Source organism: Galleria mellonella, unplaced genomic scaffold, assembly GCF_026898425.1.
Source record: "Galleria mellonella isolate WM207_F2 unplaced genomic scaffold, CSIRO_AGI_GalMel_v1 utg65, whole genome shotgun sequence".
NCBI lineage: Eukaryota > Metazoa > Arthropoda > Insecta > Lepidoptera > Pyralidae > Galleria > Galleria mellonella.
This window is the reverse complement of record NW_026442138.1, coordinates 4,085,872-4,106,925: the sequence shown is the minus strand read 5'-3', so window position 1 is coordinate 4,106,925 and position 21,054 is coordinate 4,085,872. Positions and strand designations below refer to the sequence as shown.

The 21,054-nt window shown below is 35.7% G+C and overlaps 3 protein-coding genes across 3 annotated transcripts in view; 1 reads left to right on the top strand and 2 right to left on the bottom strand.

Annotated features, from left to right (window-relative positions):
* Positions 1-31: 31 nt before the first annotated feature.
* Positions 32-2,070, bottom strand: LOC113519663 (uncharacterized). The gene is made up of 5 exons (XM_026904819.3): positions 1,871-2,070; positions 1,739-1,798; positions 1,493-1,666; positions 1,271-1,414; positions 32-588 (listed from the first exon to the last, which is right to left on the bottom strand). Exons 1-5 carry the CDS (start codon positions 1,940-1,942, stop codon positions 226-228), a joined length of 813 nt encoding a protein of 270 aa, XP_026760620.1. The 5' UTR covers positions 1,943-2,070; the 3' UTR covers positions 32-225.
* A 273-nt stretch (positions 2,071-2,343) lies between these two features.
* LOC113519722 (protein SEC13 homolog) lies at positions 2,344-3,548 on the top strand. Its single transcript, XM_026904900.3, has 2 exons — positions 2,344-2,992; positions 3,096-3,548. The coding sequence occupies exons 1-2, from the start codon at positions 2,423-2,425 to the stop codon at positions 3,465-3,467; spliced, it is 942 nt and encodes a 313-aa protein (XP_026760701.1). The 5' UTR covers positions 2,344-2,422; the 3' UTR covers positions 3,468-3,548.
* A 107-nt stretch (positions 3,549-3,655) lies between these two features.
* Positions 3,656-21,054, bottom strand: part of LOC113519610 (DNA polymerase epsilon catalytic subunit 1) — a 33,214-nt gene continuing 15,815 nt past the window's right edge. The window contains exons 17-41 of the mRNA XM_026904730.3: positions 20,793-20,911; positions 20,273-20,474; positions 19,260-19,581; positions 18,536-18,767; positions 17,653-17,829; positions 17,224-17,382; positions 16,657-16,744; positions 16,244-16,359; positions 15,479-15,711; positions 14,610-14,735; positions 14,440-14,533; positions 13,840-14,021; positions 13,280-13,476; positions 12,611-12,761; positions 12,081-12,236; positions 11,561-11,766; positions 10,748-10,892; positions 9,662-9,846; positions 8,998-9,122; positions 8,156-8,230; positions 7,008-7,168; positions 6,533-6,698; positions 5,191-5,369; positions 4,257-4,389; positions 3,656-3,872 (exon numbers count right to left, since the gene is read on the bottom strand). Of these exons, the coding sequence (XP_026760531.2) occupies positions 3,705-3,872; positions 4,257-4,389; positions 5,191-5,369; positions 6,533-6,698; positions 7,008-7,168; positions 8,156-8,230; positions 8,998-9,122; positions 9,662-9,846; positions 10,748-10,892; positions 11,561-11,766; positions 12,081-12,236; positions 12,611-12,761; positions 13,280-13,476; positions 13,840-14,021; positions 14,440-14,533; positions 14,610-14,735; positions 15,479-15,711; positions 16,244-16,359; positions 16,657-16,744; positions 17,224-17,382; positions 17,653-17,829; positions 18,536-18,767; positions 19,260-19,581; positions 20,273-20,474; positions 20,793-20,911 (4,097 nt within the window). The 3' untranslated portion in view covers positions 3,656-3,704. The remainder of the gene's footprint in view (positions 3,873-4,256; positions 4,390-5,190; positions 5,370-6,532; positions 6,699-7,007; positions 7,169-8,155; positions 8,231-8,997; positions 9,123-9,661; positions 9,847-10,747; positions 10,893-11,560; positions 11,767-12,080; positions 12,237-12,610; positions 12,762-13,279; positions 13,477-13,839; positions 14,022-14,439; positions 14,534-14,609; positions 14,736-15,478; positions 15,712-16,243; positions 16,360-16,656; positions 16,745-17,223; positions 17,383-17,652; positions 17,830-18,535; positions 18,768-19,259; positions 19,582-20,272; positions 20,475-20,792; positions 20,912-21,054) is intronic.

Below are 21,054 nucleotides of genomic sequence, written 5' to 3'. Positions count from 1 at the left end.
TCCTTTTTTAATAAAATTAATACTACTGCAATTAATAATGTAACTTTTTTTTATTTTCCAACAATATATACAAAGATGTTTTTGAAATCATGCAACAATTGGAAGTCTAGTATGTATTAATCACCAAGTAATTACATTTTCTGTAATGCATTTGGTAATTTAACAAACTAGAATTTGTAACAAGTTTACTGAATAATTACAATATGAATAATAAAATAAATGCTTTTATGTGGCTTGGACCTGTTTAGGACTAGTTTTGAAAGGTCGAAGGGCTAATTTTTTCACCCCCAATAAGGCACCTTTGGAAGTAACAGCCAGTAGTTGTAATAGTTTTCGTGCAGTGAGAATAAGAAGCTCTACAGTGAGTCGTGACCCTTTTCTCCAGTACACAACATATACTGGAATCGGTGGGAGTTTTTCTGACCATACCCCATTACGATAGCTCTTAGCTCGAGCTTCTGCTGAGAGGATAACTGGTGCCAGTTGTGACTCAATTGTGTCCTTCTTAATTGCTTGTGGAACAGATGCTTTGGCAAATCCCAGCTCTACTAGTTTCTGTCCAATGTCCAATGTTTCCACTGTTTTGGTCTGGAAATAAAGTTATGCATAAATTTTGATGATTCCATTACAATCATAATTTGTCTTTATTGTATAGTAAGAAAGGATTATTAGAAATAGGAACATTAATTCTTTCTGCATAGATAGCAATATGCCACCTTCATGTGATTCACCTGAAAATCACTGTGATTGATTTTTTCTGTGAATATGTTATAATAGGCCTAACTGCATCATTAGCTACTTTTTTACAATTATACTAATTGTTTAACTGTCAAGCTAGAATACTTTTTACTAAAGAAACAAGGGACCGGGACTGTCATTATGCAACATATCTGTCACTGCACCATAGAAATCATAAAAAAAATTACCCCTACAGATACTTCACCAGTGTAAATAAGGTTGTTATTTCAGTTACTTTATTGTGAAAATACCTTAATTGCAGGAGTAGGTATAATACAAGTCCCAGGTTTAATTTTTAACCCAAGGCTTAGGGTGCAAACTTTAAAAAATGCTTTAGTTTGGGTGTCAAATAATAATTCTTCAATTCTGTATTATCTGAATCACAAAGAATTCAATCTGATTCAATTTAATATGAATGGATTATGGTATAATTATTGAGAACATAATGTGCTATTTATACAAATCCAGTTGTTTCATTTATTTAAATTTTTGTATAGTTAACTGTGTATAAAAATACCTTATATTAAATTACCTTTTTCTGTGGTAAATGTAGTAGAACAGTGGAGACAAGATCATCTTTATCTCTTCCAATAGGCTTCAAAGTAACTTGTTGACCTTTAGCTACACATTCAAGCCAATTCACAGCATTTCCACTCACTATATCAACACCCCACAGCTGAAATTATAAAATAACTTTAATAAAAATCTTGGCAATAGATCAAGTTATGACGACATGTTATTGAAAATATCAAACCTTGACAGGCAATGGAGGTTTACTGGAATGCCATAGTGGTAAGTATATAGGCGCTCTGTGGTTTACTAGGAGGCGAACTGGAGAATGCTGTACGCCTGAGTACACTCCTCTCAGCGGCTCATGCTGTCTTATGAAGTGCTCCGGTATTTTGCTGGCTTTCGAAAACTTGCTAACCTAAGTACATTTATTTCCATCAAAAGTTATGTAATGAAGGTAAAGTGATAGAAAAAGTCACGAGATATTTACCGGTCGTATCTTATGCACAGATAGAGCCAATCCAGCAGTAGCGAGAGCATATACCGCTATCTGTAAAAAAAAAAAACAATTACAGCGATAAACATTTACAACTCATGATAACATTCTGTGTACTATACGTACGTTTACGCCGCGGTAATCCTGTTCAAGTAAGTTAGTTACATTATAGAATATCCCACCCTCCTTCTCAGACATGTTGTTATTTAACTTTGAACCAAAATAACATAATTCTTCAATTTGTTAGCTCATCAATATTTTCAGAATAGTGAAAATTGCTTTCAAGTTTTTGACGTTTAGATACTTTCAGTCCAATGTTACAATTATAAAAAATAAGTTTCAACTTTTGAACATAATGTTGTACGTAAATATTTATATATGTACTTTCGAAAAAAAAAATTGTGTTGAAAACGATTAATTTTATATAAGCACTACAAGTACTACTTTTTATTTTAAAGTCATCTTAAAACATATATCTATACTTTGAAAGCAAATGTACACGTAGAAACTGTTTTTGTAATAAATCAACAGTGCCATTTACATTGCATAAAACTTCGATTGAACATTGATAGAACAAATGGCAACATTACCTTCCACGTCAACGTCATTTGACATTTGGTCGCGGTGCTTGTACTATTCTCCGTTTGTGATTAAATATTTTTTTAATAATTTTTCAAAATGATTAGTGTACTAAATACTATCGATACGGGCCATGAAGATATGATACACGATGCAGAAATGGATTACTATGGATTAAGGCTCGCCACATGTTCTTCGGATAATTCTGTAAAAATCTATGATATAAAAAATGGCACTCAAACTTTAGTTGCTGATTTAAAGGGTCATTTTGGTCCAGTTTGGCAAGTCGCCTGGGCTCACCCTAAGTTCGGAAACCTCCTCGCATCCTGCTCTTACGACAGAAAAGTGATTATATGGAAGGAAGCCGGGGAATGGACGAAATTGTATGAATATACAGGACAAGAAAGTTCTGTGAACTCAGTTGCGTGGGCGCCATCTGATTATGGTCTGATACTTGCATGCTGCAGCTCCGACGGTTCTATTTCCATCATAACATACTCGCAGGACAGTGGTAACTGGGATGTTAAGAAGATATCTGGTGCTCATGCTATTGGCGTGAACTCCGTCAGTTGGTGTCCCGCTATTTCTGCAGATTTAAATCTTGATCCACTTAGCAACAAAGATGCCCCAAAAAGATTAGTATCTGGTGGATGTGACAATTTAATAAAAGTAAGTCTCTTTTCCAGCAACTATGTAACTTTTATTATTTTTATTTATGTGTACTTTATAAAATGTATTTTATATTGATACCTATATAAAAAAAATATTTCAGATTTGGAGAGAGCAGGGTGACCAATGGGTAGAAGAGAATCGTCTAGAAATGCATATGGATTGGGTCAGAGATGTAGCATGGGCACCATCACTTGGCCTTCAACGATCTATGATTGCCAGCTGTTCCCAGGACAAGAGAGTAGTAATCTGGTCTAGTGATGATAACATATCCTGGAATCCAACAATCCTCAATACATTTGATGATGTCGTGTGGAGCGTAAGCTGGTCTTTGACAGGTAATATCTTAGCTGTCTCAGGTGGAGACAATAAAGTGAGCCTTTGGAAGGAGAGCACAGATGGCCAGTGGTTATGCATAAGTGAAGTTGCCAAAGGATTGGGCCAAACTCCAAATGAAGAAAGGAGTACACTCTAAAATCGTAATAATGTTTTTTTGTTATATTAATTTCTGTAATTATATTTTAATATTAAATATAAAGTAATATAATTTAATAAATTTGTTTTTATCTAGAAAAATCCTTTCTAATAACTTTGTGTATCTAATAGGTCCTAGTTTGTATAATTTAACAAGGATGAAAAGGAATGAGATAAAAGGAAAACATGTGACATTATAAAAATATATATTCATGTTCACATATAATTACATTATTCATCACATATTATTTAAATTAAAATTGATAAGCTCTAATAAAAGTGGCATTTTATAATATTCAGCTATAGTTTTGAATGTTGCGAGCTGTGAATGAATTTCCTTCACAGGGACCATGAGGGTGAAGTCTCCTGCACAATCACATACCATTGATAAATTTTCACGTTTTACCTGAAATTTAGAAAAAAAAATATAATTTGTATGTTTTAAAAAAAACAAATATGGTACTAATAGATATTTCTATTCTAGAGATAGATCACTACAGATATGACAAGTGAGGTGCTGGCCATTTATGATACTTGTGGCGATTAGCAAGGAATCTTTGACAGTGGGACAGTATTGTACGAAAGAACCCTTATGTAGTAGGTGTAGAGAGGCACCAAGTATTGACAATGCTGAAACTGGTCATAATTTTCAGGTCAAATATTTTTTAGATAGTTTGTCTCTCCCCTCAGATTGAAAACACAAGTACCTATTGTTGTTGAAGTTTATAAAATTTGAAGTTGGAATCATTTTGAGTTTTTAATATATAATATGTACATATGTGATATAGACCTGGTGACATCTGCTGCATATAAGGTCTTGTAGTGTGTAAGTCATCGCTCGTCTGTTCATGGTCTCGATCAGTCGCCACTCCAACTCCTGGTTGTCGTACGGCGTGTTACACGTTGGGCACACGCACACCGGCCTAAAAAGTTTATTGAATTTTGAAACTGTCAAACAGTTTGCGTGAGTTGTTATTGCTCCATTCAGATTGTAAGATATCTAGTAATTTCTAACATGAGACAAAACTATAATACTATATGATTTGTATAGCTACTTCTGTTCCATCATTTTTATTGTCCCATGCCTGTATAAAAAGAAAAGGTTGTTTTTCATGGATGAAAGATGAAAGATGAAATTGAAATATCCTGAAGGAACAAATAAAGAATACCAAATTAATTGAATAGTTTTTTTTTTTTTACAACACAGGGGGCAAACGAGCATGTGGCTCACCTGATGATAAGTGACTACCGCCGCCCATGATCACCCACAACACCAGCGGCATTGCAGGTGTGCTGCCGGCCTTTTAAAAAGGAATATACTCTTTTCTTGAAGGTTATGTTGTCGTATCGGTTCGGAAATACTGCTGCTGGAAGTTGATTCCAAAGAATGGTTGTGCGTGGAAGAAAGTGCCTTGAAAAACGCACGGTGGAAGACCGCCACTCGTCCAGATGATTGGGATGAAACTTTAGTTTGTGGCGGGTTGTACGGTGGTGAAAATCAGCAGCAGGTATCAATCCGAACAATTCCTCAGAACACTCCCCATGATAAATTGTTGTGTAAACTCTGTACTACGTATGAATACATATGCTTAATGCTTGGCAAAATGTGGGTATGTCGAATGTTACGTTCACTATAATGGGAACATTTGAAAAATGGCTACTCCATCAGAAATTAGATTATTTTTAATACAAAATTAAATACTCATGATTGAGCAGTAACTTACACGCCGTCAAGGAGGTGCATGCCGGGATCCCGGCAGAGGTCAAGGTCACGACACCGGTTGCAAACCTTGCAAATGATCTCGCCGACTACGCAACTCGCGCATGGGTCCGTCCACTCGGCCGCGCTGCTGAACTCGCCCACACCCACCAGCCGTAAGAGATTACGCCGTAGCAGGGTCACCTATATGCACATGTACAATATTCTTTATTTATGGAACTCAAAGTACAAAATTTTTTTAAGGGGGGAAAATGAAATGATAGTCCCACCTGCACTGTCGTTATACGTTGGCGGTCAGTTCGTCTATCGTGACGAATTCAACAAGAATCAACCATGAAAATATTTAAAGGAAACCATGTAAAGTCGATCTAATTGCTAGCAATGGGGCTTTAAATCCCCATTACTAACAACACCTTTCCCTATGGCAAACAAATTGACGAAAAGAAAACCTGAGGCAAATGGCAACCGCCACCAGTAAACATAACCATCACAAATTCCTCATGCGTTGCCATTCCTGAGGACTAAAATACTTGGCCAAAGTAAAAAAAAAATGTATAAGTACAGAGTTAGTGACATTGTTTATTTATTAAAATGATGACATTTTTGTTATTTTAATAATTAGTTTTTTTTTTTTAATTGACAAAGTTATTGAATTAACTACATAAATAACATTTCAATTTTGCAATGGTAATTTTTTAGGGTATGATAATATTGTACTGAATGTCACATTCTATTTGGTATTGATATTTTTGAAGTAATCACGTAACTTGGAACAAGTCATGTTCACTATAATGTCCAGATTGGTGGCGGCGTGGTGAGCCGGCTCATTGGGCTCCCTACAATATATGGTTGAACAACGACAACTGCTTACTGAGATAGGTGTTTCCAATAGGGAATGGTCTGTTCAAGAATAATCTGATTGAGTGTAGTTTTTTTTTTATCAGTATGATCTGAGCGGAGCTGAGTAACTTACCCGTTCCTGTCGGCTAAAATTACATTTCTAAATGGATAATAGATTCATAAAAAAAAATACTTAAAATATGATTATTATATTATATAAATATATTATATATTTAAGTATATTTGAATAAAAAATATTTAATTTATTTATTTATAATGGTTATTATTTGTTTTCGATGGTCAAAAATAGTGCAATAATTCTAACGATTTTTATTTTTGATAATTTTGTATTATGTAAAAACGATTAGTTGCCGTACTCAATACTCGATGGTGTTACCACTACACAATATTTTAAAATTTACTTAATCAATGGCTGCTTGCCTCGTATAAAGAAACTGCACAAAAGTTAAATAAAAGCTTACAAAATGAACGTAGCGTAAAAGTACCTCATCTTCGACGTTGGTGTCGAGAGAGAAGACTTTACAAACAGCGTTGACAAAGAGCAGCGCGGGCGTGGCGCCGGCCGGCAAGGCGCCAGGCCGCCGGCCCGGTCGCGAGGCCAGCTCCGCCTCGCGCAACGATGGCGTTCGACTGTTGATCTTCTCCGTCACCCTGGATATATATATATATTTTTTACTTTAATTAACAAATAATAATAAATACTATTGGACATATTACACGTCATTTAGTCCTAAATTAAGCAAAGTTTGTATTATGCGAACTATACAATAGATCGATATACTTTTTTTTGTTAGGTACTTAATAAATAATATACATAGAAAAAACATTAATAGCAATACAAACAAACAGATTCATGAATATGTATTAACAATTGTATCGATATGAAGACAAAATATTTAATATTTGGGTATTAAAAATCGCATCTAGCAATCCTGACATAAATAGGTGTGACATAATTACTGGAACAGTTTCTGTGAGATCTCGCCGCGCAGCAGCGCCGCTAGCTGGTCCGATTGGCTGTACGCGGCGCTGAGGAAGCCCGCCACCGCCGCCGCGAATTGCTCGCGCACAGAGGCCGGCAGGAAGTTCGCCAGATTCCATTGCATTGTTATTGAACATTCCTATGATTTGTTAAATAATAACATTTGTGATTTTTATTTAAATGAATACGCAGTATGCATTAAAATAAACTATTACTCTTATTATATCGACTTTATACAAGTATTTTACTACAAAATAGGGCAACCCCAAAATTAAGTACTCACGTATAATCATCTACTTAACTTTGGGGTTGCCCGAACTAATTAACACCTATACATATTACACCTATAATTTTTCTATTTTTTTTAATTAGCCATTTTTATGCCCCCCCCCCCCCCAACTCACAAATTCTATCAAACATTCAAAGGTCGACTGGAAGAGATTCGTTTTATGGGATAAATCCGCCATTGTACTCATTATTTTTTTAAGAACTCTGTATAATATAGTTTAAAACTTTACTGTATAATATACAATACAAAAAAGTGTTACAAACAAATAAACATTAGCGGAGGGAAAGGATTATTAGTAAATGGAACTAGCTATCCCGTTGCTAGCAAATGACAAGTCGACCTTCGTGTAGTCCCTGGAAACCATCGTGGTTGATTCTTGGTGAATTAATCACGATGGGCCAACTGACTTGATTTCACTCTTTCTTACCATGACTGATATCATACCGGCGAGACATAGTGATAGCGAAGATTATGTTTATGATATAAGAATGGAATATTAACCATTCTTATATCATAAAAAAAAACTATACGTAAACTATATAACTATACTATACTACTAAGTACGTCGGGCAACTTGTTGGCCATTCTCTATTGTTTAAAAAGATCGTAAATTTCAGCAATTGTAGCAAACATTAGTTGAAATTGCATGTTTTATATTTCATGTAAAGTTTTATGCATATCCAAAATTATCATCTTGTGACATATGAACAGGTAGCTAAAGAGAAGAAACAGATATGACAATTTATGAGTGTCATCCTCGTCAAACCTTAAAACCTGTTAATATGAATGTGCAATAAGGCTTATCAAACTACTGCATAAATAAAAACATATACATACGTCATTATCAGTTTCTTCTTCGGCGGGTGGAAGCTGCGACGACCCGACTTCGACCAATCCTTGTGGCAATTTACCCTATTATGAAAATAAATATTTTTATTGGGAAGTAGCTTTAATCTTTAAGTGATTGAAGGCACATAACATAAGAAGAAAAATTGAGCACAGTAAAAAACAAAGTTTTGTAAATACTCTCAATATAGTGTGTAAATGAGTAAACTTGTATAGGGATATACTCTATGTAAGACAAAGTACATACGAATCTATCGATAGAATCGTTATCGCTAGCTGTTCTTATTCATTTGATACCTCACCGAAGCGATTCTACTCACAGACGAGTTTGTGCCTTGTCTGAGAGGCTTTAAATTGTACTTTTTTTTGTATTGCATTTATATTGCAGTCAAAATTTACCAAACCGTAGTTCAAGAATATTTTATTTTTAATATCCTATCAATGTATTGTGTCTATAATCACTGTGTTAGGTGGGGGCGTATGTAAATGGCAAGATTAATTTTATTGACTTTCTAAATTAGTATAATACATATTTTCAATATGCTGTGAAATGAAGATGTATTCCAATAGCTTTAATAGTTGCCAAGTGAATTCCTCGCTTATGTAGTAGTACAAATTTCTAAGGTTGTCAAAAGAAATGTATATGTGTGTGTCCCAAAGGGAAAAGCAGAGGGCTTTTCCCTTTGGGATAAACAGAACCAAAAAAATTAAAAAGCCTATTTAATTTTAATAATTATAACACACGTTATAACAACAGTCCTTAACATAACCATTTTATTGTTATAAGTTACAAGAGTAACAATTTTTGTTATTACATTTTCTTCCGAACGTACCTGTACGCCGGCGTGATTGGCCTCGTCGAGCCACAGCAGGTAGGACCAGCACTGTTTGTATCGAATGTCGATACCGTGGAACAGTTCCTTGTTCCTTATACTTTGTACCACAAACTCCACATAGCCTATGCAGAAATATAAAACTGTATGTCACCTATGTAAGCCTTAGTTTTTTCTATGCATGCTTTACATAGTATTATAAATTAGATTTCTATGTGTATTTCTATATGTTACAATACGGAAAAATATCGAGTTATATTAATTATTTTTTATCATTATTCAGAGAAACTTTTATTTATTGTATTTTTTTACAACTAAGGGGTCTCAAACAAGCACAAAGTATGAAGGCGATAAGGAAGCGAATTTACTAGGTATGGGTCCTCAGGAATGCCAATACACTAAGAGTACTATATGAGTCTCAATGTATTATGTAATGTCTATAGGCGACTGTTACCACCTGTCATCTAATGGACATCCAAGAATTGTTGATCTAACGAAACATACTACTTTTATTTGCCGATATTTATTTTGCATATAACTTTTTTGTGTGTTTTATCATGCAGTGAAACTCCGAACATAATTCAATTTTAAAACATGATAATTATTTTTTAATCTCAACAAATTTGATTAGACAAATACAAAAGAAGTAATACATAATGCCTACCTATACCATCCAAAACATTGTTCTTCTTGGTGCACAGTATAATTTTATTAAAGTCCGCGTACACTATGACGGAACCGAGCCGCTTGAACTCAGCCACCAACATGAGGAACAGCTTCTTCATCAGGTTGTACAAGGTGCGCCGCAGGGCCGGGTCGTACAGCAGTGACGTAGGAGTTTTTAGCCACCTAGTCAAAGTAGTTCAAAATAATATGAACTCCAAAATTTTAACTGTGTTTATAAACATATATATTGTTATATCTACACTAATAATATAAAGAGGAAAGATTTGTATTTTTGTGTGTATGTTTGTAATGAATAAACTCAAAAACTACATCGCCGATTTCAAAAATTCTTTCACCGTTAGAAAGCTACATTCACCCTGAGTAACATAGGCTATATTTATCGCTAGAAAAGATTAGGGATCCTTATTAAAACTTTAGTAACGTAACTCAAGTTGTAAAAATAATGCTATAAAATATTTTTCGTCGCGTGCGCTGCGGAAACTATTGATGATAAAAGTATGTCCTACAATAATGAAAAAAAACGGTTTGGAGGAAAGGATTGAGGAAAAAAGGAACTTCAACAATATAACAATTATGATTACATAATGTCTCTGGCGTGCAAGGTCTAAACTAATAAATTTACCATCAAACTGGCTATACATTATATTTATATCCGTGATTGATTTTTAGAAAAAACACTTTTTACCAATAATATCAAAGGCTGTCTATTCGTTTATCGTCTTAGGTCTTAACTGCATTAAAAAATAAATCGAATATATTATTAACTTGCTTTTACCCGCGACTTCGTCCACATGACCGGGATCTGTTTACTGACCGGGATAAAAATTAACCTACATACTTCTCCATCCCATATAGTAAGTGTATAAAAAAAATTAATAAGATTAAGCCGTTAAGACGTTATAATGTAACCAACAAACTTACTTTCACATAATATTATCTTATTTTTGCATATGGGGTCAGCTAAGCCGTTTCATGTCGACCCAGCGGGATCTTTTGTGCTTCCCCCTGCCTTATACCATCACACCATTCACATATTATTAATAAGGATAGAACAAATAATTACCTGTAGAAATGCGATATCTGAAAGTCGGCGAAGACGTTCTTGTACTGCGTGACGTCACGCAGCCACGACGCAATCATGGTGCGCAGGATCTTGAACGCCGCGCTGCACTGCGCCGTTTCGTCGTAGTTCACCGACGCGTTCGGACCTGTGCATTTTTTTTTTTATACAACTTAAAATGGCTGGCTTAAAACAAGCTGACGGCTCACCTGATGGAAAGTGGTAGCCATCACTTATAGACATGATATTTATACTTTATTATACACACTATAGATAGTACATAAAAATATGACGCAGAAAAGTAAATAAACAAAGACGAGCTTAACTCTAAAAGAGTTCTCTTCCAGCGAACCCAAAGTGGAAATGTAAAGCTTACATTACGTACACTTCAAACCTCTTATTCATAAAAATTAAAACTTACAAACCTATTTTAGAATGTTTTAAAATTCAGAAATTGCGCAAAAGAAAATGATAACTCTTTAGTAACTAAAATGCGTTTATCGTATTTTATCAATAAACTAGTTAGCTTTTATTTTCTTGATGCGAGTGTAATGAAAACATTTTAACTTTACCATCTGTCGTCGTCAAACCTTTCTTTTATCCCCATATAGAGAAATAGACATGCATCTGGGAAGCGGACAGTCTCAATCGATAAAAAATTATTCTAATTCGTACTGACTACAATTATACTAACATTGTTATAAAAATTTTTTAATAACACATAATGGATGTAAGTCTCAAAAAAACTATTTGAATTATAAGACAGCCTTAGTTTTTCAGACTGGTGCATCATTCCCTGTGGAGCTAGAAACTGACCGGTGTTGGCCATGACGTCGTGTATGGAGGCGTGCGCGGCGCCGAAGGAGGTGGCGACGCTGGTGCCCTCGAGCTGCAGCACGAGCTGCGCCTGCAGCAGCGCGCACACGGCCAGCGCGTCGCTCTCCAGCTCCACGCACACGCTGCTGTACGCGCCGCGAGCGTTGTGCGACCACCCCGACAGCTCTTCAACTTCGCTCACCAGTCTATGAGTTACATTGTTTTTTTGATCCTTCGGGCCGGATAAAAAAATGTGAAATCTACGCTACACGTAATAATTGTTTCGGGCATGACAGATGATAATAAAGCGTCCTGACATGAGTACTGATTTTATTATAGATTAATTTAATTTATTTTAAATTATGGTATAATTTTATTAACACTTTAGTTATAAATATTTTTTAGTTGTTTTTCGAATTAAGTACACTTTTCTTCTTTGTTTTAAAGATTTCGGAAATTTTGTTAAATTGGTTATCTACTATATATTTCGTATATTTCTTTAACCTTGACGAATCTGTACCTGTTGTCGTCAGTCTCTCTCCCGCCGAGGTCAGGTCGCTCGAGGCTGGAGCACCACAACACAAAGTTGTGCTTGAGAAGGTGGCGTGCATAAAACAGGTCTGCACCGAACAGCGTCGGGTCCGCTGGCATATTGCCGACAGGAACATGGAAGTACCTTGAACAAACAGATACCTTTCAGAGTCATATGTCAAATAAATAAATATGAATATAAATAAATGTTACATAAAATTTCGAAACAAATTTTAAATTAATCATACCAGTTCCCTATACATATATATACATATATATATATATATATATATATATATATATATATATATATATATATATATATATATATATATATATATATATCTGGTTAAAATAGCGGTGCTACTATGAAATGAGTACGTTTGAAATGACAGCCGCATGTTACTAGAGATTTCATGGTGTTGTTCATATTTATAGACGACGATTACCACCTTCCACCAGGCCCTGGCCCGTCAGTATTTTTGGCATTTCAAGTTGCGTGAAAAATGTGACTCGTACCTGCACTGCTCGATGGTGAGGTCGAGCACGGCGTGCAGGTTGAGGTAGTGGCGCACGACTGCACGTGCGCCGAGCCGCTGCCAGTCGAGCGAGCCCAACAGCGACTCCGCGTCGCGCACCTGCAGCGCCACCAGCGGGAACTCCGACACGCCTGCACAATTACGCGATCATTACATCACCCATTATCTGTCCACTGCTGAAAATAGGCCTGATGGAACTGCCATAAGAAACAGTCCTGAGCCTTTCTGCAATGAATTTGACGTCGTCATTCAATTTAATAGAGCGTCCTACACTGCGTTTGTTCGTACGTGGTCACCACTCAAGAACCTTTCTTCTCCATAGGCGGTCATATTTATATAATAAAAATTATTATTTTACTAATATCAAATTTCTTATTATAGTCGAATACTAGGTACGTAATGTGATGAGTCCCCACTCACTAATGGGGACGATGCAGGTGGGATTTTAATTTCATTTTCGTCATCCACTTTGTATCGTAATAAGAAAAAAATTACTTTCATAATCGATTTCGTTCAAATGTCATTGTCAGAATATAATATCTCGAATTTTTCTATACCTCACACCCGCTAGTATTAAACTTAAAGGATGGATTCTAATAGATCATTCTACGATCCACTGTGACCTGCAACGTTGCAACGTATCACATACCGGGCATGAGTGCAAGCAGCGCGGGCGCGGACAGGTCGGTTTGCAGCGCCAGCAGCGCTGGCCCGCAGCGCTCGTCCCGGCAGCGCTGCAGCGCGCGCTGTATCCCGCGGTACACGGCACGAGCCTCCGTTTCTAGCGACACCTCCCACGTCAGTTCGGCAGCCGGCAGTGTGCTCTCGGCCGTGCCCAGGTTGATCCTGTTTATAAATAAAAAAAGGTTTTAATAAAAGTTTAATATAAGAATTTACTCGAAGCAATAGTTCTTGTCTACTGTATATTGCATAGCTGTAAATTTTGCAAGTTTGCGAATACCTTAGCCGATTTTACCAATAGTTAAAACTGCATCGTTAGATTTGTAAAAAAATATATAATCCTAATCGGTAATAAAAATTCAAATTGTAATAAATAATGCGTAATTGTAAAATCAAGGTCTCAACGTAATTCTATCTTATTTTTCCTTAATTAAATAAACAGACAAGTACTAAAAATTAAGTAGTAAATTTAATATAAAAAAATATGAAATAATTTTATAAAGGGATTTATTATTATTAAGTACTCACTTAGCGGTCCGTTCGGTGGAATAAAGTGTATTCATATTAGGCATTTGGTTCGTCTTCACAGTGTCCAACACAAAGATATAGCCTTTTTTGATAGGTGGCAACACCAGCGCCCACATGCTGCGACTAGAGTTCGCCGCTGAATGTTGGTACAGGAATATATGCTTTATGGGAGCAACGCCATCCTGCAACACAAATGTCAATTATGTACAATAAAGATTTTACAATACAATACAATGTCACTATATACCTAATATAATTGCAACATTATTGAAATCATATCAAATCCGAGAAAAATCTCAATAATAAAGAAAAAAAATCATATATATTGAAAGTACAGATGTTGTTAAATGCTGTGGGAAACTTTGAATATGCCTTCAGGTATGACAGGAAGGAGATGACGATTCCCACGTGTGTTTACATCTATTAAAAAGATATAATGTTTATTGCTATCATCAGAAAGACACCTATAAGACATATTATGGCCAGATAGATCATGTACTATCTGTGGAAACATGCAAGCAGGAGATTATAAAGACAGTATTACCATTTGATTTTCCTTCAAGATTAATATAAAGAAAAATGGAAAGCTATATATTTTACCTGTTTTTGTAAATACGATTGATGTGCCACACTCTTAAACTGTAGTTGGTTGAGCGTAAACGATTCCATATTGTTAGAACCAAACTGTACTAATCTGTAAAATAATAATGATAAATTTCAAATTTATTTTTATGAATTCTTTTTCATAAATAATATAAGCTATAACATACTTTCTCGCTTCCGTTGGATCTACGGTGCAGATGCAGCCGAGTTGCACCAACACTCGGAATTCAAGACTCATTTGTGTTTCATATATTCCTTCAATTTCTGGTGCTGAGAGTTCGCCCATTAGTTCTCTGTAACAAAACATAATAAATGTTAGTGATAAATCGTCCCGGGGCAATATCTACGGAGACAAATGGCTAGAACGACAAAATGAAGTCTCTGCGAGTTAGCATGGTTTTCATTATACTCATTTTTGTGTGTAGTGGAAATATGGCTAAATCGGATTCCGCCGACTATAAGGAAAAATGCGAGTGAAATAACTGTACGAGATTGGTATTTAGAAGACAATTTTTTTTTACTCATGAAATTAACTTTAATTTAGCAAAAAAAGATAACCAATAATTTTGTGTTAAAAAAAGCAGTCTACCAAAGGAGATTTTGTACAAAATTCGTCTATTTGAGTACCTTTGGCCTACACATGTCTCTACCGTGAAGCAGCTGTGTATGAAGGGCTGTGTTTTGGTTTGAAGGGTGTAATATAGCAGTAAAATTACAAGTTATAGAGACAATAACATAGTCAATAACTATATAATAACTCAGGAATTAAGAAACATAAGGTACCCCTTATGTTTCTTAATTCCTGAGTTATTATCATGCGAATCACAGAGTATTTTGTAATGTTCATATGTCTGTTTAGGTCTATAGGTAATGGTTATGATTTTCCATCAGGTTTGTAATCTGCTTGTTTGTTATTCTAAATCACATTAAAAAAAGTGCATCATATATATTGCCTAGTATCATCGATCGGGTGACTAGTTGATTGATCGGTTCTAATTTCACCGGATACTTGACTAGTTCTTAGTTAGATACTAACTCTTGGTGTTCCCTGTAGATGTGCTCGGGTACGGAGTACTGGTAGAGGTGCAGTGCAGGCCGCGCCCGCGGTAGTATGCGGTTGCAGCGGCGCCAATACTGGCCGCTGTCGGTAGTGCGGGCCGTGCGTTGGTTTACGTAGAAAATCCGTGGAACCGTTAGCTTGATCTGGTGCAGCTCGGTGCCCACCAGCGCCCACAGTCTGAACAGCCCCGGCTCCGCCGTTTCTAATACCTTATGATGCACATAATTTAATATTAATTTTCAAAAAGAACACGACTCAAATTTAGAGAAAATTAAAATGAATCCGATAGGGAAATACTAGATTTATATAAAAAAAGGCCCAAATACTACTTTCATTTATCATTTCTGCCGTTAACTGTCTACTGCTGAACTTAAAGCTTTCCCATGAGGGGAGTTTTGCCAGGAGGGTTGGTAACGGTGGTTAAGTTTTAAAATATGTTTTAAGAGGGGCGTTGCTGCCTAATCTATAAGATTCTATTTTAGCTTTACAAATTAGGAGAAAAATTTAAAAAAGTCACTTCATTTTCAATACGAACTATTTGTGTTTTAACTTCACAAAGCGTATTTTTTAAAAGGTTTAAAAAGGACATTTAGATGCGATCAGAAAAATTTGTTTCACTATACCAACTACAGTCGATTCTGGCCTTTGGCTATCATATATAAGGTTACAGTTTTAACCACATTTAATAATGATATTTTAAATTCCTTATTTATTTAGTAAACAGTGGACCAACTATCTGACCTGTATTATTTGCCAAGGCGTATTCAGCAGCGTCCGCTGCGCTCTCCTGATGAATCCGCCAAGCGTAGTAGCGGGACCACTCTTGGCCGGTACGACAGGGCCATCATCTATCTTTCCTGTAAATTTGATATAGTAACATATTGTTGACTTTAGTCTACACGCACATTCCAAATAACAGTTGCTTGAATGAAGTCCATTCATGTTCACTATACTATTAAACAAATTCAATTTCTATGCTTTTCAAAATAAAGACTAAGTTATCTTAGTAAGCCTGTTTATGATGCCATAAAAAATACTTTTACTTTCCTACAGCATGGTTTTTTCTAGTCAAACAATTTTATTCTTCTATATATTAATGTTACACATATTATTATCGAATCATTGTAATAAAAATGACCAGTCGTTACATATACCTCGTTTATTGCGATTCCTCATTCCACGCTGCTCCATCTGCCACATCCATTTCTTCTTTTGAAACAGTATCCACTGTTTACGTTCTTCCTAAAATGAAATTGAATTACAAATACATAGAGTCTACAGTAGTGTACAATTTAACTTTTAAGATTTATATAGATGTCGCAATCGTATATAGTTTTTATATTGATTTTATATATATATATATATATATATATATATATATATATATATATATATAATCGATATATTATCAATATATATTATATATGTGTATGTTTGTAAGTGATAATATTTATATAATAGTGTGCCACCTACCCTTTGTCTTTTTCTCAATGTCCTCTACCCAAAGGTTGTCTGGAAGAGGTTGCTTAGTGCAATAAAGTGTAAATAAATAAATATTGAATTATGAGTTGGTGGGCGAAATTGTTGAAGAATATTTAAAGGATTGACTAAAATAGCATTGAATATTTGTGAGTGTGGAAGAGATTTTCTCAACAAATAGCTTTTGTAACATCATGTCAAGTAGATTAGTTTTCTTATAAATTATCTATGTCTGTGCATACCTTTGTGGTACCGAATGGCGGCGGCGACCCCAGCGCTTCCCTCCACGTGGCGGGGGGCGGCGGCGACTCTGCACGCTTCCTTTTTACTTTGTGTACCACAGGCCTAATCTCATTGTGCTCTGTGTTTTCTTTACCTATATCTTCTATGTCGACTGTGTCCTGTAATATTTTAATATTTTTCTAAGGGTCATATTACACAATCAAAGACAAACAAAGTATATCTAAGTTACAAAAGATTTGTAAAATTTTTAGTTATCCAAAGTGTTTCTTTTATATATGTTTTATATACTTTATAAAATTCTTTTATTTTCTGCTTTAACTATCATAAGATAAGTAAAATGTAGTGTAGTCATTATAGCCATATCACACCTGAGATTTATTATGACTTGTAACGTTAACACAATATTCAATAAATATTTTTCTTATTACCATAGGCTGATCCGTTTGATGACTCCCATCGTCCTCATATTCACCATTCTGCTTCAACTCCTTAGGCTTCGCTGTGAACATATCAGTGATCTTTCTTGTTTTGTACTTGTCTGTTTTTGCGAGCATCTTCTTGTGCAACCAGTCCGGATATTGCACTCGAGGTACCGGGTTGTCCAACTGATAACAAATACGACAATCGTAACTATATAATGCATATATTTATTTATTTAAAAAATAAATAAATATTCTTACTATGGATTCTTTGTTAACTAGCGACCCGCCCCAGCTTCGCACGGGTGCACATTACATCACATCACATTAGAAATCTCTAAAATTATTGTTTCTCTACTACATTATACATATAAACCTTTCTCTTAAATCACTCTATCTATTAAAAAAAAAAGCATCAAAATCCGTTGCGTAGTTTTAAAGATCTAAGCATACATAGGGATAGACAGATGGGAAGTGACATTATTTTATACTATATAGTAATATTGCATGACTTAACCAATGGCTAGTACTCCATACATTATTTATTACAAGGCCGACAATTGTGACGATAAATTATTAACACTTATATGATAAATGAAGAAGGAACGTAACAGTCAATTTGGATATCTTCATGATAACCAACACAAGCAGCCAACGTGAGCCATCTTCTGAGTGTAGCGTGTCATATAAGAAAACATTGCGGATTGCCGATCTTCCGTCGCTGGACAATGACAGATACTGAGTGCGAGCGTTCGGCGACGTCATAAACTGACCGATGTTCTGTGTAGAGTGACTGATAGTAGCAAATTGTATGCAATTAGATATCAGTGTTCTGTCACGGATGATCGACAACCGATCTAAGTAATAATCCCTAATGAGCGGAATATCTCACCCCCTGCATAGCGGCCGGTATGGTAATGATCTTCTGTATGGCGCCGCTGAGCCGCTCGATGTAGTAGGCCCAGTCGAGCACGTCGCGGATGTCCACGTCCTCGGTGATGCTGGAGTCCTTGAGCCAGCGCCGCAGGTGGTGCCGCTTGACGCTGCCCGGCGACTGGAAGATCGCCAGTGGGATAGCGCGCTCGGTTACTGGGGCGCCTTCCGGCTTCCGTGATATTATAAACCTGAATTGGCAATTCGTAACTTCCTCAAAATCGACTCAGATGTTTAGTTTTAAAAATCTAGAAGATGGATTGAACTATTTTCAGTTATTTTTTAAAAAAAGACGGTTCTAAATTCTACTGTATTATTTTATGTTTAATTAATTAAACTAATTAATTTTAATCCGATTTGATTTTTTTAAAAGAGTTTATTCCCATTGCTTGTATTACAAAGCAAAATACATTTATATTAAAATAAATTCATTAACCCAATGTTTAGAAAAAAAAAAAATGAAAAAATTGCAAATTTGTGAATTCGTTTATTCATGTATTTGGTTTGGTATTCGAAAATCCAAATTTTCAATTATACAGCTTACTATGAATAATATTAGATGCATAATAAACTATATAAATAAATCAGAATAAAAAGCAATTTTCATTTCTCAAAAATAAAAAAAAGAAACGAAAATCTCAATAAAACTATTTTACTAAATATACATAAACAAGTATACATACCTACACGCCAACCCCGCGTCCTTCACCATCTGATCACCTAAGAATTCAGCAAGCCTTTTCGCGGTTGATATAGAGGTCGACTTTTGACCACCGTAATCTTCCAGTTTCTTCGACATGGATCTGTTCTCTGATATAAGTTCAAATAACTCCGAATCAGGCATATTGGAACCTTTACTGTACAGTACATCGAGCCAGTAATCGGCGACCTTAGCCACTGCTCCATAACAGGATTTTAGATCGTTGCCTTTGAGGAACGCCTCAAACACGGACGATTGGAAGATTTTTATAAGCTGCAATTCGCCACGACGTTTCACTTCGAAACCTGTAAATAATGTAAAATTAATACTTATAAGAGAGTTAAAAAAGTTTATCAATCATCATCATCTTCCTACCCTTATCCTTATCATTTGGGGTCGGCGTTTTATGATTTTATCCATATTACAAAAAGATTTAGTTTTTAGTTTTACGACCGGCCACTTGACTGACTTCAACCCTCTTTGGGAATGCATTTGTTGGTGGTTTCCGCCACTTGCGGTATGGAGGAAAGGATTGCGAAAAAAAGGGAGGGAACGTTGGAAATGCGTAAAGAAAATTGGTGAATGAGAGGAATAAGGGACTTAGTGCGAAAGGAAACGGGGGGGGGGGGGGGGGAACTGCAGTTGAGGAAGGACTGGGACACTGCAGCGGTTCGGGAGGCCGGGGCCGCATACCTGTATGCCCTTATTCTAGAATCTGACAGATTTCTAGAGAAGAATTGCAAACAAATTGACGACCCTTTGAAAAGAACATAACTTGTAAAAGTGACAAACTTAATTGTGGATGGGTGATAAGTGGTAGTTATTTTAAGCGACTTGAAAATAAACAAAAGATGCGGTTCTTAGTGAACCTAAATTCTTTGTGCATGCAATATTTGTCTATACACAGAGATATAGAGACAACATACTCTTCATAAATTATATATGAAAAAAAAAACAAATGTCCAGTCATAATAATAACAAAAGCACTAAAAATACCTTTCAGTTCAGCCAACGATCCATCGAAATTGAACACAGCATATCTTTTCTTGAGCCTCTTCCCTTCCTCTTTGGACGCTGGCAACACCATAGCGAGGTAGGGCCCGTCAACTTCAAAGAATATAGAGTTTTCGGCGCGTTGCTCATATTTCTTGGTTTCGGGATCAGTCAGTTCGAAGTATTGGTCATTTGTGAAATAGTCCTGACAGAAAAATATATTTTCATATAAGCGTCCGCTGCTTTGCTTACGTGGAAATTTATTAGTTGGTAATTATTTTATGTCAAGCGACTTGAGTCAAACACGCATCTAATATTGCTTCTGAGGCAGAGATAAAGGACCAATGACGACTTTTTATTTATTTTTTGTGCCACTTGTAAATGGCAACAAATATGCTTGTTGTGTGCTCAAGCCGTTTGATCATTTACAGTCTATAGTACGAACTAAAAGTATACTATAAATTCTAAACAAAAATTTGATAGATATAACCAACAATAATTTAAAGTAACATTAATATCTTACTTTAACCATAGAGTTGAGTACCGCATTGGGGAATGACACATTTATCTTTTTCTTTTTGGCGTGGGTAGTGTGAACGGTCACGTTCTCGGGGAACGACGACGGAAGCACGCACCAGATACCTGTCAATATTTAATTAAATTATTCTAAAAAGATATATTTCTTAGTAGTTATAGCCAGGGGCTTTACTCGCAGGAAGATAAAAATTGTGCTTAATCTAGTATAGAAGCATAATATGCCATGCTTAGTCATCACAGTGTATCCT

Excerpts from the sequence above, each read along its gene's own strand:
- LOC113519663 (XM_026904819.3), bottom strand. The coding sequence starts at position 1,942 with ATGTCTGAGAAGGAGGGTGGGATATTCTATAATGTAACTAACTTACTT. Across the intron at positions 1,667-1,738 it reads CTGTGCATAAGATACGACCG|GTTAGCAAGTTTTCGAAAGC; the intron begins GTAAATATCTCG and ends AAATGTACTTAG. Across the intron at positions 589-1,270 it reads TACATTTACCACAGAAAAAG|ACCAAAACAGTGGAAACATT; the intron begins GTAATTTAATAT and ends CTTTATTTCCAG.
- LOC113519722 (XM_026904900.3), top strand. The coding sequence starts at position 2,423 with ATGATTAGTGTACTAAATACTATCGATACGGGCCATGAAGATATGATA. Across the intron at positions 2,993-3,095 it reads GATGTGACAATTTAATAAAA|ATTTGGAGAGAGCAGGGTGA; the intron begins GTAAGTCTCTTT and ends AAAATATTTCAG.